The 13627-nt window shown below is 43.9% G+C and overlaps 2 protein-coding genes across 2 annotated transcripts in view; both read left to right on the top strand.

Moving 5' to 3' along the window:
* The window catches only part of pdlim2 (PDZ and LIM domain 2 (mystique)), a 36502-nt gene extending 34521 nt beyond the window's left edge, over positions 1-1981 (top strand). The window contains exon 10 of the mRNA XM_071923961.2: positions 684-1981. Within this exon, the coding sequence (XP_071780062.1) occupies positions 684-876 (193 nt within the window). The 3' untranslated portion in view covers positions 877-1981. The remainder of the gene's footprint in view (positions 1-683) is intronic.
* A 5709-nt stretch (positions 1982-7690) lies between these two features.
* Positions 7691-13627, top strand: part of adgra2 (adhesion G protein-coupled receptor A2) — a 36925-nt gene continuing 30988 nt past the window's right edge. The window contains exon 1 of the mRNA XM_071923844.2: positions 7691-7992. Within this exon, the coding sequence (XP_071779945.1) occupies positions 7691-7992 (302 nt within the window). The remainder of the gene's footprint in view (positions 7993-13627) is intronic.

The raw sequence follows: 13627 nt of genomic DNA, 5'->3' as shown, positions 1-13627 counted from the left end.
CTTGCCCTGTGGTAAATGATGTTCCGCATGAAGAATATAATATTAATAATGTGGGTGTGTGTTTGCGGGTGTGTGCTTATAATGTGTCTAGAGTAAGAATAGGTCAATTGGTTGAACTGACGGTTATAATTACTGAATGCAAATAATATCCATCATTTAGTTCAATCTTGAGTCTTAAAGTTTTAGTTTTTTTTAAAAAATCCATTGACAAACAAATTGGGTGAGGTAATTTCACTTGTTTCCAAAGCAAATCAAATTGTTTCAAGTATATTTCTTGAATTAAATTACATCATCTTGGAACTAGAGGAGTGATTCGGCTTATTTCAAGATATTGTCACTGGTTTAATGTTTAATTCTCCAAACGGATGAAACTGCATTGGAAACGAGTTAAAATCTATCACCCCATTGGCAGATTCTTTTATTTGTTTTAAAGAAAATAAGATTTTAGGCCTCAATATTAAGCTAGATGACATTTTAAGATGTAGATTTTTTTTCTGTAGTGTGTTGTAAACTTATGATTTTCTTTTTGTTGCTCACTTTTATCTGTGATGTTCACCATCTTTCCGTGCCGACTTTGCAGCTCGCAAGTTGATTTGCATTGGAAACGAGTGAAATCATTGTGCCCCGCTGGTAGATACCACAACGTGTTTGTCTAGCATCTGACTCTGCTCGTCTCTCCGCAGCACGCAGGCCGTGCGCATCATGGACGACCGCTTCCGCCACCCGGAGTGCTACACTTGCACAGATTGCGGCCTTAACCTGAAGATGAGAGGTCACTTTTGGGTCGGGGAGGAGATGTTCTGCGAGAAGCACGCCCGGGAGCGGTACCAAGGCCCAGGCACGTCCCCTCTGGCCGCAGTCTCCCCTCGCCACTGAGGCTGGAAACAGAGGGCCGCTTTGCCCGCCTGACACCTCATCTGACTCTCAGTTATAGACCTTGGGATGGGCCGTGGAGGCGGGCCGGGGTTCAACTATCATGTCAGAGGATGTACCATTCTGACTGCATTTAACCATACTCCGCAATGTTATGATTCACTTTTCTTGCCTTTCTTGTAAATTGTATGAGAATTGGGGGGCTTTGTTTTTCATATGACCCGAGCCCCAGGTCTCTTTAGGATATTCTTAGCTCTAATGATGTACAGCTGTATTGGATTCAAACCACATCACATTGTGCTGAAGCCAGATTTACATAACACCAACGTATTAGACAAACAGAGCAGGACTGGCTTCCTGATTCTGTGAGGATCTGGATAATAATGACAAAATGAGGCCTTTTGAATCCCCTGCTGACGCATTTTTTTTTGGAGAAAGGGACCAAAATCTCATCTGAACTGCATGCCATTTGGAAAATGTACTGTACACAGACATTGCTGTGTGTGTGTGTGTGTGTGTGTGTGTGTGCGCGTGTGTGTGTGGGTGTGGGTGCGGGTGCACACATTCACATGCACAAGTGCAGTGGTTTGTGCATGCCTTCCTTGCATCTGTGAGTGTGTGTGTGTGTGTGTGCGTGTGACGTGGGGGCAGGGGGGTGGGGTGTCATTCCTTTGAAGTGCCCGCATTGTTAACATTTTCTGTTCCCTAGATCACAAAGGACTTTGTGAATTTTGCGCTAGAGTGTCAGGCCAAAAGCCTTTTGGTTATTCTACATTTTCTTTTGTAAGCAGAATTTATCAGTTGAAATAATAATGAAACATTACTTATTTGCCGACTTATTTTTGTTGTGGGTTTGTTTTTGCTTATGAGGGAATATAGATTCATACAATATACAAATGATATTTTTGATGTTTCTTTGATAGAACTGTATACTATATTATAGACCATTTAAATGCATAATGTATGCACAGGACTTCTAGTGTGAAAAGAATTGCCAATGATGCTACGCCTGTCCAGTTATAGCAGTACTCAGAGCAAGATACACTATAATGTTCTCATTTCATATCGCACTTAATAAAATTGCACAACATGAAGCTTGTTCAAAGAAGATGCCTGTTTTTATCATTTAAAATCTGCAGTATGTTGGAATAGTAGGTTAGAATGTAAAAGTCTGCAACGATGCTTAGGTGTTTTCTCTCCCTCATATACTGTATTGCTGATTCATCTAAAAACATGACTATATAATCTGCATTCTCCATTTGACATAAAAAAGCCATGCAACCTAAGCCATGGCAGTAATGTGAGGTACTTTCCTGACTTCACCAAGGTGGGGAGCCAAATTCAACATCAGTAACTGTTTATTTGCCAAGTGTCAAAGAGGAATTTGTCTTGGCAACACTGGTGCAGAGACAAATAAACAACTTCAATTTCACCATGCATTTAGACACATGATACAAGGACAGTCAGACCTCAGATACAGTTTAAGGTATACAACAGACAGCAGACTATACAGATCTCTTTGTTTACGCAGATGTTCTAATCCCACTGGTGATGGTCGTCCACAGAAAGATGAACAACCCAGCTGCGTTCACAGTCACTGATGTCCAGGGCTTTATGAGCAGGTTGGTTCCTTTCCTGTTCAGTTCCTGGTTCCCAGTCCATCCTTTCCATGAACTCTTTAGCTCAGTCAGGCCCTGGGTGATGTCTGCTGCAGACTTCAGCCATTTGAAAGGCTGGTGGCTGGTGGCAGTCAGTGGTTTACAGGCAGCAGAGGAGAGGGGAGTTCACACATCCCTGTACTAACAGACTGAGCGGATGGGTAGGGTCCCAGCCACACAAACTGTCCATCGTTCCATCTGTCAGCACCATCAACGTATTGAGAGGGTGAGTTTGGACTGACTTTGAGGAGTTCTGGGATGATGATGTTAAATGTGAAATGTTTAAATGTGATGAAGTTAATGAACAGCAACCTAGGATGTCCAGGCTTTCCAAAACAAAGTTAAAATCATCCCAGGTGCCCAGTCTGTCCTAAAATACACAGCAGGTAACCCTGTCATGTTCAATTCCATTTGCTTTTTAACAGACAGTCACCAGCAAGAAAAGAAAAAAGCAGTATCATTTTAATTCAGTGCACTGACCAGAAGAGGGCAACATCATAGTTGTTTTGTAGCTATAGTCAGCTTGTGTTTCACAAAGTAAGTGAAATATGAGTACAAAATCCTGCAATGATGTCATATTATGTCAGCTTTTCTGTTACATTTCAAAACCATGGTTGTTTTTCTTTTTCTTTTTTTTGAATCACTGAACACTTATCATGACAAATCCTGTGTGATTAGACTCAGGCCTGTATTTCCATACTAAACTGCTAAGATAAGGAGAAACTTTATGTGGAGAAATGTGGTAAAGAAAAATAGAATATAAACATAAAAATAGAATATAAGCATTTGAGACTAAATAAACAAATGCAACTAACTAATTCAGCACATGTTGAGTAAGTTGTATGAGTGGGAAGTATAGGAAAATGTATGGACTTACAAGTATGGATTCACACAGTTTTATACCGGGTGTTTCAAAAGTAGGCATACATTTTTGTATACATTATCAATACTAAATGTATTATTGAATATTCTTCCTCTTTCTAGGTACTCCTATTATTTACAGACTATTGACTGTTGAATTCTTTTCTTAAAAAATTACTAAAATTATACAGCTGTTTTTTAGTATTATTATTAAAAATTGTATGCCTAGTGTTGAAACATACTGAATTATTGATTGCTTACTTAAATATGAAAAATGTGCTATATGTAAATATAAGATGTTATAAACATAATGATAAAAAAATATATATAATAATATACAAATATCAATATGTATTCAGGATGAAATGCTGGAACCATTTGTATTACCACCGCTACTACTACCACTACTCCAACTCATAATAATAATTGTAAATCAACTACAAAGTTATTATGTGCTGAAAAATGTGGTACCACCATATATAATAAGATTACTCAACAAATTGTGGAAGCAGTGGGTTTAATGACCCAGTGTGCCCTTAATTAAAACCATGCATCCAGTAAATGCCCATAGCTCCTCCATAACTGCAGGACTTACTGGTGGATTGGCGGGCCATTAATGGGGTGTGGCTTTTGCATGCTGTTGATCCCGCCACTAGATGTCATGGGCTCCTTGAGAAACACACTGTTTGGGCTCAACGGTACATGAGGGCTTTAGAGGGCCTGGTGTTTCTTTCCCTGCTGGAATTTTTCTTTTGTTTATCCATTGGCAGCAACACCACAGTCTGAACTGCCTCAGTCACAGCAGCCAGTTGGTCTGGTTCAGATCTTTGATTGCGCTGAAAACCCGCTTGTTTTTAGATAATTTCGTTGTAGTGTGGGATTTGGAAGACAACAGTGAAATGCCCACGAGGGATCATCAAATAACCATGTCTCATATCCTCTGTCATAACCCAAAGCTTGCGTCACTTCCACCCAACCTCTCTCAAGACATTATCGCAGTTCTACTTTCCGAGCCTCCGAGCTCCTCACCGTTCCACCTTTCCTTCCCAACGTTCTCCCCTTTCCCCATACCCCACCTGGAATGGAGTCCAGATGTGGAACAGGGAGAAGGAGAGATTGCTTGCTTGGCTATAAGGAGTGAGGGGGCTGTGGGGTGCATAGAGAGAATGTTGGAACGACATAAAAGTTTGTCTGGATGCCATTAAGTACAATTTGATGTAATGTGCAGTTTGGGACGTGACATTTTAAATGGAAACTGTGCTCTCCAGATGAGAGAGATTTGGGCCTTGTGGAGATGGAGGGGGGTGTTGTACTTGAAGCCTTATTTAACAGCTTGGATAAACAGCCCTCTGTTTCATCGCTGAGCAGGCGCCCATCCACTCCTTGTGCTTTCTTTCAATAATCACGCTGGCTTTCTGAGCCTGCTCCAGTGTACAGTATCATATACAGGAATAACAAACCGGGGTCCGCTGTGCGGGTCAGAGCACAGTGCACCATTGTACGGCCGGGCATGCTCGCATGACTGAGGTGCCTGCCTTTTGGATATGTCAGTGAATACATGTCAAGCCCAATTGCATGAAGTCCCTTTTCAAACCCTTTCCTGGTTCACCTTTTCATATTTCAAAATGCTCTCCAGATTTGAATCGCTACGGTTTCCGTCCTCCCCGGGCCTCTCATATATCAAAAAGTATTTTTAAAACAGAAATCTGTGGAGTGCAATATTTTGGGAACTTTCCATACACATAGGCAGAAAAGTGAAAGGGAGGCCTTGAGGAAGTTTATGATCTTGTGTATTTTTTGGATTGCGTGTGATTCTTTTGGGAGGCGAAACTTTGTACTCTGCTGTATCTAATTTTATTCTTTCAACAAAAAATGGATTCTTTCAAGAGTTTGTGGAATATTTTCTTCCTCTGTCATCCTTTTTGCTATTGAAGCTCATCTCTAGATTGAAACATTTGGTTTGTGTTGGTTAAATCAACATACAGTAGACCTATTATTGTAAGATATAATTACTTTGACAACAAAAAAACCCAAAAACATATGGTATGCAGTATGCACAGAACAACAATGCTGCAGTCTCTTGACTTTGGATTGGGCTTTACTAGTGCTTGTTAAAGTTTAGTAGGTTGGTTTGGGTGGTTAAGCCTATTGGCAGTGCAATAACTAATCTGCATAATGAGCCTGAGCAGGCAGCTCACTTTCATTATGATAGCCACTACGCTATGATATCATTGTTTTACAGATCTACAACTACAATTACAAAAACTACAACTTCACCTAATCACTTGAAGTAAAAGTAAGTCTACCTATGCATTGAAGTGTCTTGTGAGTAATACACTGTGGCTTACTATCTCATATTAAGCCTTGAAGTGGACTTGGAAAAAAATGGCTTCTGGGTTGCAAATATATGGTAGTAAGCCATGCTGTAAAGTTGTCAACTACAGTCTGACAGCTCAAACTCGTACAGTTTCAACATCAAACTGTCCTGTACTGCCATAATTCTTTGTGCAGTAACAATACAGAATTTACTGAAGTATATGTATAAATCTCTTCACTTCCCTTCCACTAATTCAATGAAAATCCTTTGATGTCGTGAAGACCGAGCGCACCACACAATACACCAGAGACCTTCAGCATTCATTCATGACTTTATTTTGCTCTGCCAGTGCATGCACACATTGAACCAAGACCTTCCTGTCTTTTAGAGCCTGGTCTGATGCATGAACCTGGATGGAAGCTGACAAATGTGTTGTAGTGCCCAGAGTACAATAACCCAGCAAGACAATAAAGAGTTGGCCATTAACCTTCCAACGTATCCTAATAATCTGTCCAAATAACATCCTCATCCTCATCCACATCCTCATCATCATCATTATCATCATCATCATCTTCATCTTTATCTCCTTCTTCTCCATGATCAAACGATAATGCTTTTCCCTTGTTCTTTCCTTCCTTGGGGTTGTTGTTTGTTATCGTTCAGGTGATCAATAAGGTGATGTCATATGTAGTGGTAATTTAACAAAATGGGCAAACTATAACTTCCTATCAGTAAGGCAAAACAACCACCAGTATTAACAAAAATCAATTATATTTTCAGAAAAGCATGAATGTCTATTTATTCTCTTACAATACAATATCCTCATAAACACTGAATGTACAAAATCATTAGGGACGCTAAAAAAACATTATCCCTCATTGATTTCCCTTATATTAAATATAAACCAATCACAGAGGATATAAGATGTAGATAAAGAGAAGCAGGGGGAGGATTTTTAAGCTTTGGGACAATTGAGGTGTGGATTGTGCCAAAGGGGCTGCAACTCAACATCAGGAATATTTTGTACATTCAGTTTGATACCATTTACTATGATGCATAGCATGGATTCTGTCATGAAGTTTTGTGACAGACCAAAAAGGTGTGTGAAGTGAGTCTAGGTGGATTTTACCCTCCACTACCCCCCTGGTCACATGTGAAAGCTCCTCTGTGTTGGTCTGTATGCGCTAGGACCGCGGGGACCAGAGCGCAGACGGAGACGGAACGGGCGCACTTGGGGTAGTAACGGAGTTTGAGTGTGACAGAGGCAAGCAGGCAAAACCGCTAGATTTTGGGAATTACACAGGAGCCGATCAAGACCAGCTCAACCCTTGTCCGAATCAATAGTTTTTTCCCCTTTTTAAATTGACTTCCATTCGCGCTGGACCCAAGTCTGCGGAGATCTCCGGGAGCGGGGGAAAATACTTGTTGAATACTTTTAGAGCAGCGAAACAAATGACAAAAGTTTGTGAATTATAGCGTACTTTCTTTTTTACTAGCTACAGATGACAGTGTCGTCCTGCGGCTGTGACTGCTGAGTCGTGGACCTCATCAAACCCCTGGAATAACTTTGCTGGGGTAGATAACGGTAATCAGGACACTCCCAAGCGCGTTTAAGTGATGTAAGGCTCATAAGGTAATTAATCTACAATCACCAACTTTTTTTTAAAGCCAGAATTCCCCGCCTGTTTGTATCCGTTAAGGAGACTTGAATAGACAAACACATCCCAAGGATTTATGAACCATATGGACCTAAGGGAGTTGTGCGCCCGGGCTGCCATGACATAACGGGACACGGGGGAAAAAAAGTCAAGGGTGCTGAATATTTTTGGGAACGGCCGGACGATGATGCGTGTTCATTGCTGAGTGGAGTGTTTCAAACAGAAGTTCCTCAACTTTGCCATTCATTCCAGACCTCAAGTATTTCACCCTCCTTCCTCTCCCCCCCCTCCAGCCCCTGAGAGCTTCATGGTGGAGATATGGGATGACTGGAGGAGGGGGTGCAGCTGAGGTGAGATCCAGCAGAAGGACAATGATTGCGCCCGGCGTTGGCATCCCGCTGCTGCCGGGGCGTCTGGTACTGATGCTGCTCCTGCTGTCCGCCTCCGAGCCGAGGCTGTCCCAGGCTTGTCCCGGGCTCCTCGCCTCCAGCAGCGGCTGCAGCTGCACGGATGAGCGGTCCAAGGCGCACGGCGCCCTGGCTGTCGGGGGAAGGGTCAGCTGCAGCAAGGAGGAGCTGTCTGAGGCTCCGGATGCCAGCCTGCTCCCCAACAAGACCGTCACTCTGTAAGTTGCAACAGTCTTCTGACAGCTTTATGAACTGGACGAGACTGGTCGTTATAACTCCTGCCCCAACGAGAAAGCACTGTAATATTCCGATTATATTCGTATTGGGACCTATACTGTGTCTGTGGCCCTCAGCAGTGAGTTCATAGTGAGATTTTTGTTTTGTTTTGCTGTGATTTGTCTATTGTCCTTCTAAAATCTCTTATTCAGATCATTGTAGTTCTTTTTGTAAGGGATTTTATGAGACTGGTCACCATTATGCCTCTATTTGGGCCTTTCACTAGCATCCTATATACTCCACAGCTGCCATCTACTGTAGGTTTTGCCATAGTTTAAGTGTGAACTATGATAGGCTGAAGGTATATTATAGGTTTCTATTGGGGAACTTTTAATTTTGACGATGGTTGATATGTCTCATAGGCTATGTATAATATAAAATAGATGCATATGAAAATCCAAACAGCTTCATATTAACTGGTTAAGTGTTCAGATCTGGCCCACACACCCTCAACTGTGACCCCGTGGCCTTAGTTTTTACTGTATTGAAGACTTGCTGAGGTAATAAGGCTTGTTAGGTCAGAAGTTTACATCTTGATCTAGTTTAAGAAGATCAGTGAGAGGGCAGGCCGACTGTAGCCGTCATCTGGCCCTGCCTCTTTGTCACAACTCTGTCACTTTAAATTTGACTTTGACCCAGGCAGGCGCTCTGAGTTCAGCCCCCCCCCCCCCCCCCCCCCCCCCCTCTCCCCTCCACCTCCCTTTACACATGGTCCAGCTGACTTGGCCTTGCAAAACGAGAATAAACAGAAACACATTTCTACCCTTTTTATCCGACTCTCTGTGTGCCTTAATGGCGGGTTGGCTCCTTCCTTTAATACCATAACATCCCTTCAGTCGTAGGCCGCTGCCTCACAATCGCCTTCTGTTCAGGAAGGAAAAGTGACCGCTCTGCAACCCAGGGTGAGAACTGTAGCATTGAACGGCTCTGCAATCATTCTGGGCCAATTTAGTCTGATAATTATTCATTATGAAGCAGTTTACATTATCAGTCATTTGTGTAGATGTCTGTTTGGAGAGAAGTTAAAAAGGTCCAAATCTCGGGCCAAAACAAACTATCTCTTATGATGGATGAGCTACCAATCTATCAGCGACACATTTTTGGATGGTGTGCTGCACATTTTCAAGGAATTCTATTGTAATGCTGCACTTTCTTCTCAGCTGCTCCCAGGCTCTCTCATGCTAACTGAGTGAACAGCCTCTTCAAAGACGTTGCTCCTCCACATTCCCACAGTACCTTGCTGTCTCTCTGCTCTGACCCAGTGGGAGCGGTGCTAGCTGCACATGGGCACAGTAAAAAAAAAAAAAAAAAGTCCAACTGCCCCACTGGAGCAGGCACAGTAAAAGGATTTATGCCCCGGGAGAGCCGAAGCCAGCCAGCGGTCCATTTATAGGGCCTTATGTTTCTTGCTTAATAAAGGCAGGATAAACATCTGGGGAACACATTGCTGAAAACCAGAGGAAAAAATAAAAAATGGCTTTGGGTGGCAGCGGTGGAGGTGATTGAAGATAATCTCCCATCCCCTCACCTACTAATTTTGGTTTATTTGTTTTCCTACACATGTTTAGCATTCTGTGACACTTTTACGAGGCTGTGTACGAGGAGCAAACAATTCCACGCGTAATCTGTCTGAACATCGGCCATTTTCTCTTCTACCTTTTCTGGGAACACTGGGGGTGACTAGTAAGTAAATGTTCCTGAAGTTACAATGAGTTGCTCAAGCATCAGCGCTCTCAGCGTTGCTCATGACATTAGCTCCAGATGTGGAATGTGAGAAGTTGTGTTGATATTCGTGTTATTCCTGACATTCCTCAGTCTGTCCGGAGACGGCAGACAGTATCCCAGGTGCGGCAGGGGCGCTGCGCGTTGCCCTACGCTGCCTCAGTCGCTCCCCTGATCCTGCGGCCTGACAGCCAGCCCCGCTGCCCTCTCTCCTGGGGCAGCTGGGAGGAATGCTCTCCTCCATGCTGAGCGGTGCGGTACAGGCGAGGGCTGGAGGACACCAGGCCCGGGGCTTCCGGGGCCGGCCGCTACATGTAATGCACAACAGCTGGCCCCCGTGAACATTCCAGCTGAGGCCCCTCAGCCTCATGGGAAATCCCGACGGGGATTTGTTTATTAAAACTATTAGTTGGCTGTTTGTTGTTCCTGCCAGCCATAAAGTGACCCCGACATTGTCACCTCCTCTTTTGGCTCATCGTAACGTGGAGCGGTGAATTCCGGTGAATGCCACCGCTGATGACTTTGATTACAATATTGCTGTCAGATCTCACCGGACCTCCTCGGTGTTGCTATAACTGCTGTTTCACGTCCGTAGCCTTTTCTGTAAACTCACACTTATCACTGGTTTAATGTTGCATAATGCTATTCTCAGCCTTCCGCCGTGAGTTACAGTCATCATCTGTCCCCCCTCTTCCTCTTTTTCTTTATCTCCCGTCCCTGCTCCCCATTTCTCTCCCCTTCCCACCCCTCTATCATGAGTTCATCCACACGCAGTAACTCTCAACCTAAATATTTAGTCGTCTTGGTAGGAAACTGCCATGTCCAAACTCCTTCCAGATGTGGGCCTGTGCAGGCTTGTGTTTAGGCCTAATTATGCACGGCTGCGAAGGAGCTGGATCACTGCGAGAGGAAGAGGAGCGGAAGGGTAGAGGGGAAGAAAACGATAAGAGTGTGAAAGCAGAAAGTAGGTTACACGCACGCTGTTGTTGGGAAGACAGTAAAAATAAATGAAGGAAGCGGTGGCTACAGAAGAGAGAGAGAGAGAGAGAGAGAGAGAGAGGGAGAGAGAGAGGGAGAGCTGAAGCAAAAGGAGAAAGTTGAACGTAGGGGATAGAAGTGGGGAGAGGGAACGGAGAGGGAAACAAAGAAAGAGAGCAGAGAGAGAGAGGATGGAAGAGGGAGAGGAGAAGCTTGGCAGGCTGTTCAGAGGGATGTGCCCCTGGAGACCGAAAACTCCCCAGCCCCTGACTAACAGATCTTCGACACTGGGGTGAGAGGGAGGAGGAGGCATGGCCCTTCAGTGTAGCAGTATGGCCTCGCTTCCACCGCTTTCCTCCATGTCTCTATTATAGTGTTTCCTGTCCGAACGGAAGCACGTTTGGTGATTTCGGTAAAGAAGAAATGCGTCTGTGCCTGTGGATGCACATACACATCACATGTAATAAACACACACATAGAGACGGGGTGTTTGATTCCTTTCTCAGCGCTGCGTGATGGGGGGTTGTGTTTTGTTTTAATGGATAACAGAGCTGTTGCTGTGCAGACAGAGTGAGAAAAGGCCATAATAATACACTAAGACACTGTAGAAGGTACAGCGGAGAGCCGTCTATCTGTGAATGTGCTAGTGCTTATGGCTTGTGGCTTTTACCCAAGTCAAAATCGTGCTCCTCCCTCGGCCATTTGTTTTCATCACTGCCAATGACTGATGACTCTGGCTCAGCGGGTGCCAGCCTAAATGAGTGGGCGCAGATGCTCGGGGCGGGGGGTCATCATGCCCGTCCCAGGCCCCCGACGCCCCCTCACCCAAGACAGCTGCAGTGCGAGACAGTTGCTCCCTGCGTGGCTGCACTTGAGCCCCGTACTGTCCGTGCAACTCGCTGGCCGTCAGGTGTTTAAGATAAAAATATGCCAACTGGGGCTGGAATACAGTGTGTGACTGAGTGTAGATGCCTTCAAACAGTTGTAGAAGTTCCAGCTTATCCAGCTTATCCTTTTTGCTGAGCAGTGCATGCATGCTTTTTTGCAGTCACACCCTGCTTCACATTCATCCACACTGAATGTACAAAATAGTAGGGACATCTTCCTGGTATTGAGTTGCAGCCCCTTGTGCACAGTCCACATCTCAGTTGTCTCAAAGCATTAAAAACTCATCTTCTTCTCTTTATCTACAAGTCCTCCTTTGTGATTGGTGTAGATTTAATAAGGGGAATCAATAACGGATAATGGCTTTTACTTGGATTCACCTCATCTGTGTACGTGTCCCTAATATTTTATACATTCAGTGTAGTTAAACACTTTCTTGCTTGTTATTTTCTGCTGTTGTCCACTGAGCAGTTCCACTGGAAAGGTTAGGGGTTGAGTGCTTTGCTTAAAGGCACTCTGAGTTTCTGAGGGAGGGGAGAACATTCTTTATTCACTTTCCCTCCACATTTTTTTCCAGTTTATTTAGCTTCTCTTTCCATCAGGCTACCGCCGCCACGATGTATGAGTCTTTTCTGTCTCTCTTCACTGGAAGACAACTCACCTTCACAGTATCTTGGATTGGCTACAGTGGGAATCTGTGTGTCTTTTATCACCGTTTTATCTTCTGAGTCACACTGTCGGGCTCTTATTTGTGGGCCATGTGTGGATACCAAAGGGCCAGCAGATGTGTTAGTGGTTTACGTTGAGTCTGTGAGTCAGTATGTGTTGAGACGGGAGTATGTCGGTGAAGTGTCCCAAACAGTCATCTTATCAGCGGGGAGAATTCCAATAGCTGGGAGAGCGCGGGACCCCAGGCATTCCTGCAGCGATAGGGTTTATTTATGTGGGGAAAGGTGTTGAGAGGAGGGGGAGCGGGCTCTCCTCCGCACATGTTAGGTGGGGCAGTGGTCAGCAATAAATCAAAAAAGCAAACAAAGGCCTGACACTGGATACTCGGGGCTTTATACTCGGCCGCAGCACCTGTCAGTGCCACACAGGCGGGTCAAGGTAACGCGCCCCGCCCGGGACGTCCCAACGCACCTACTGCGCTGTGCTGTAACTGTCATCTTGCCCCTCCCTCTGCATGACGAATGAATGAATATTTCACTTATCACCTTGTACTGTTTGTTGATTAAAAGGCTGCGATTTTTCAAACTTGGCAAAAACAGAGCGATGTGTTGTCACAGTAATCTCATCCCCCCAAGTGACTTTTTGTTATTTTAGTTTTTCCTTTCGCGCAGCTCTTCTTATCTTACTCCAAAAATGCCTGACTCTGGCTTTTCTTTGCCAGCTCTAACTCGCTTCCCTCTCCCTGTGTCTGACCACACTGGCCCCCAAAGTTCCTGCTTTGGGACTGCAGCACATGGATACAGATGGAGGTAATGGGTGTCTATAGTGGGAATGCCTGTGGCTTCAGTGTGTGTGTGTGTGTGTGTGTGTCTGACATGCTTATTCTTGAAAAACAATCTATACTGTCATCCACAGGGTTACAACAACTCACTATTGTAATCTGATTACTCTCAGTTACTTTTGGATTACTTTGCTAGGTTAAACAGATTTATTCCAATTCACAGGCTGTAATTTGAGTAACACTGTGTGACTGTATAGAAAAAGTATCAAAAGTATCTGTAATCTATTTTTTTTGTTATCATTTAGTATAATAGATTGCAGTTTCCATTTCTCCCCAATCATGTTCATGATCTCCTGCACTTTTCTGTCATTACTCAAAATATTTTTTTATGTTGTCAACATTTGAGTACGCTATTACATAGAGCCTCAAAATATTAAACTTGAATTATTTTATCCATTGCTCCTACTGTAATATGAGTGTGGTTACCCTCCCTAATCAAAGCGACAGGGCCGATTGTGAAATTAAGCAATAAGCCTTTATTA

Source organism: Centroberyx gerrardi, chromosome 8 (genome assembly GCF_048128805.1).
Source record: "Centroberyx gerrardi isolate f3 chromosome 8, fCenGer3.hap1.cur.20231027, whole genome shotgun sequence".
Lineage (NCBI taxonomy): Eukaryota > Metazoa > Chordata > Actinopteri > Beryciformes > Berycidae > Centroberyx > Centroberyx gerrardi.
This window is presented reverse-complemented; position numbering and strand designations above follow the sequence as displayed.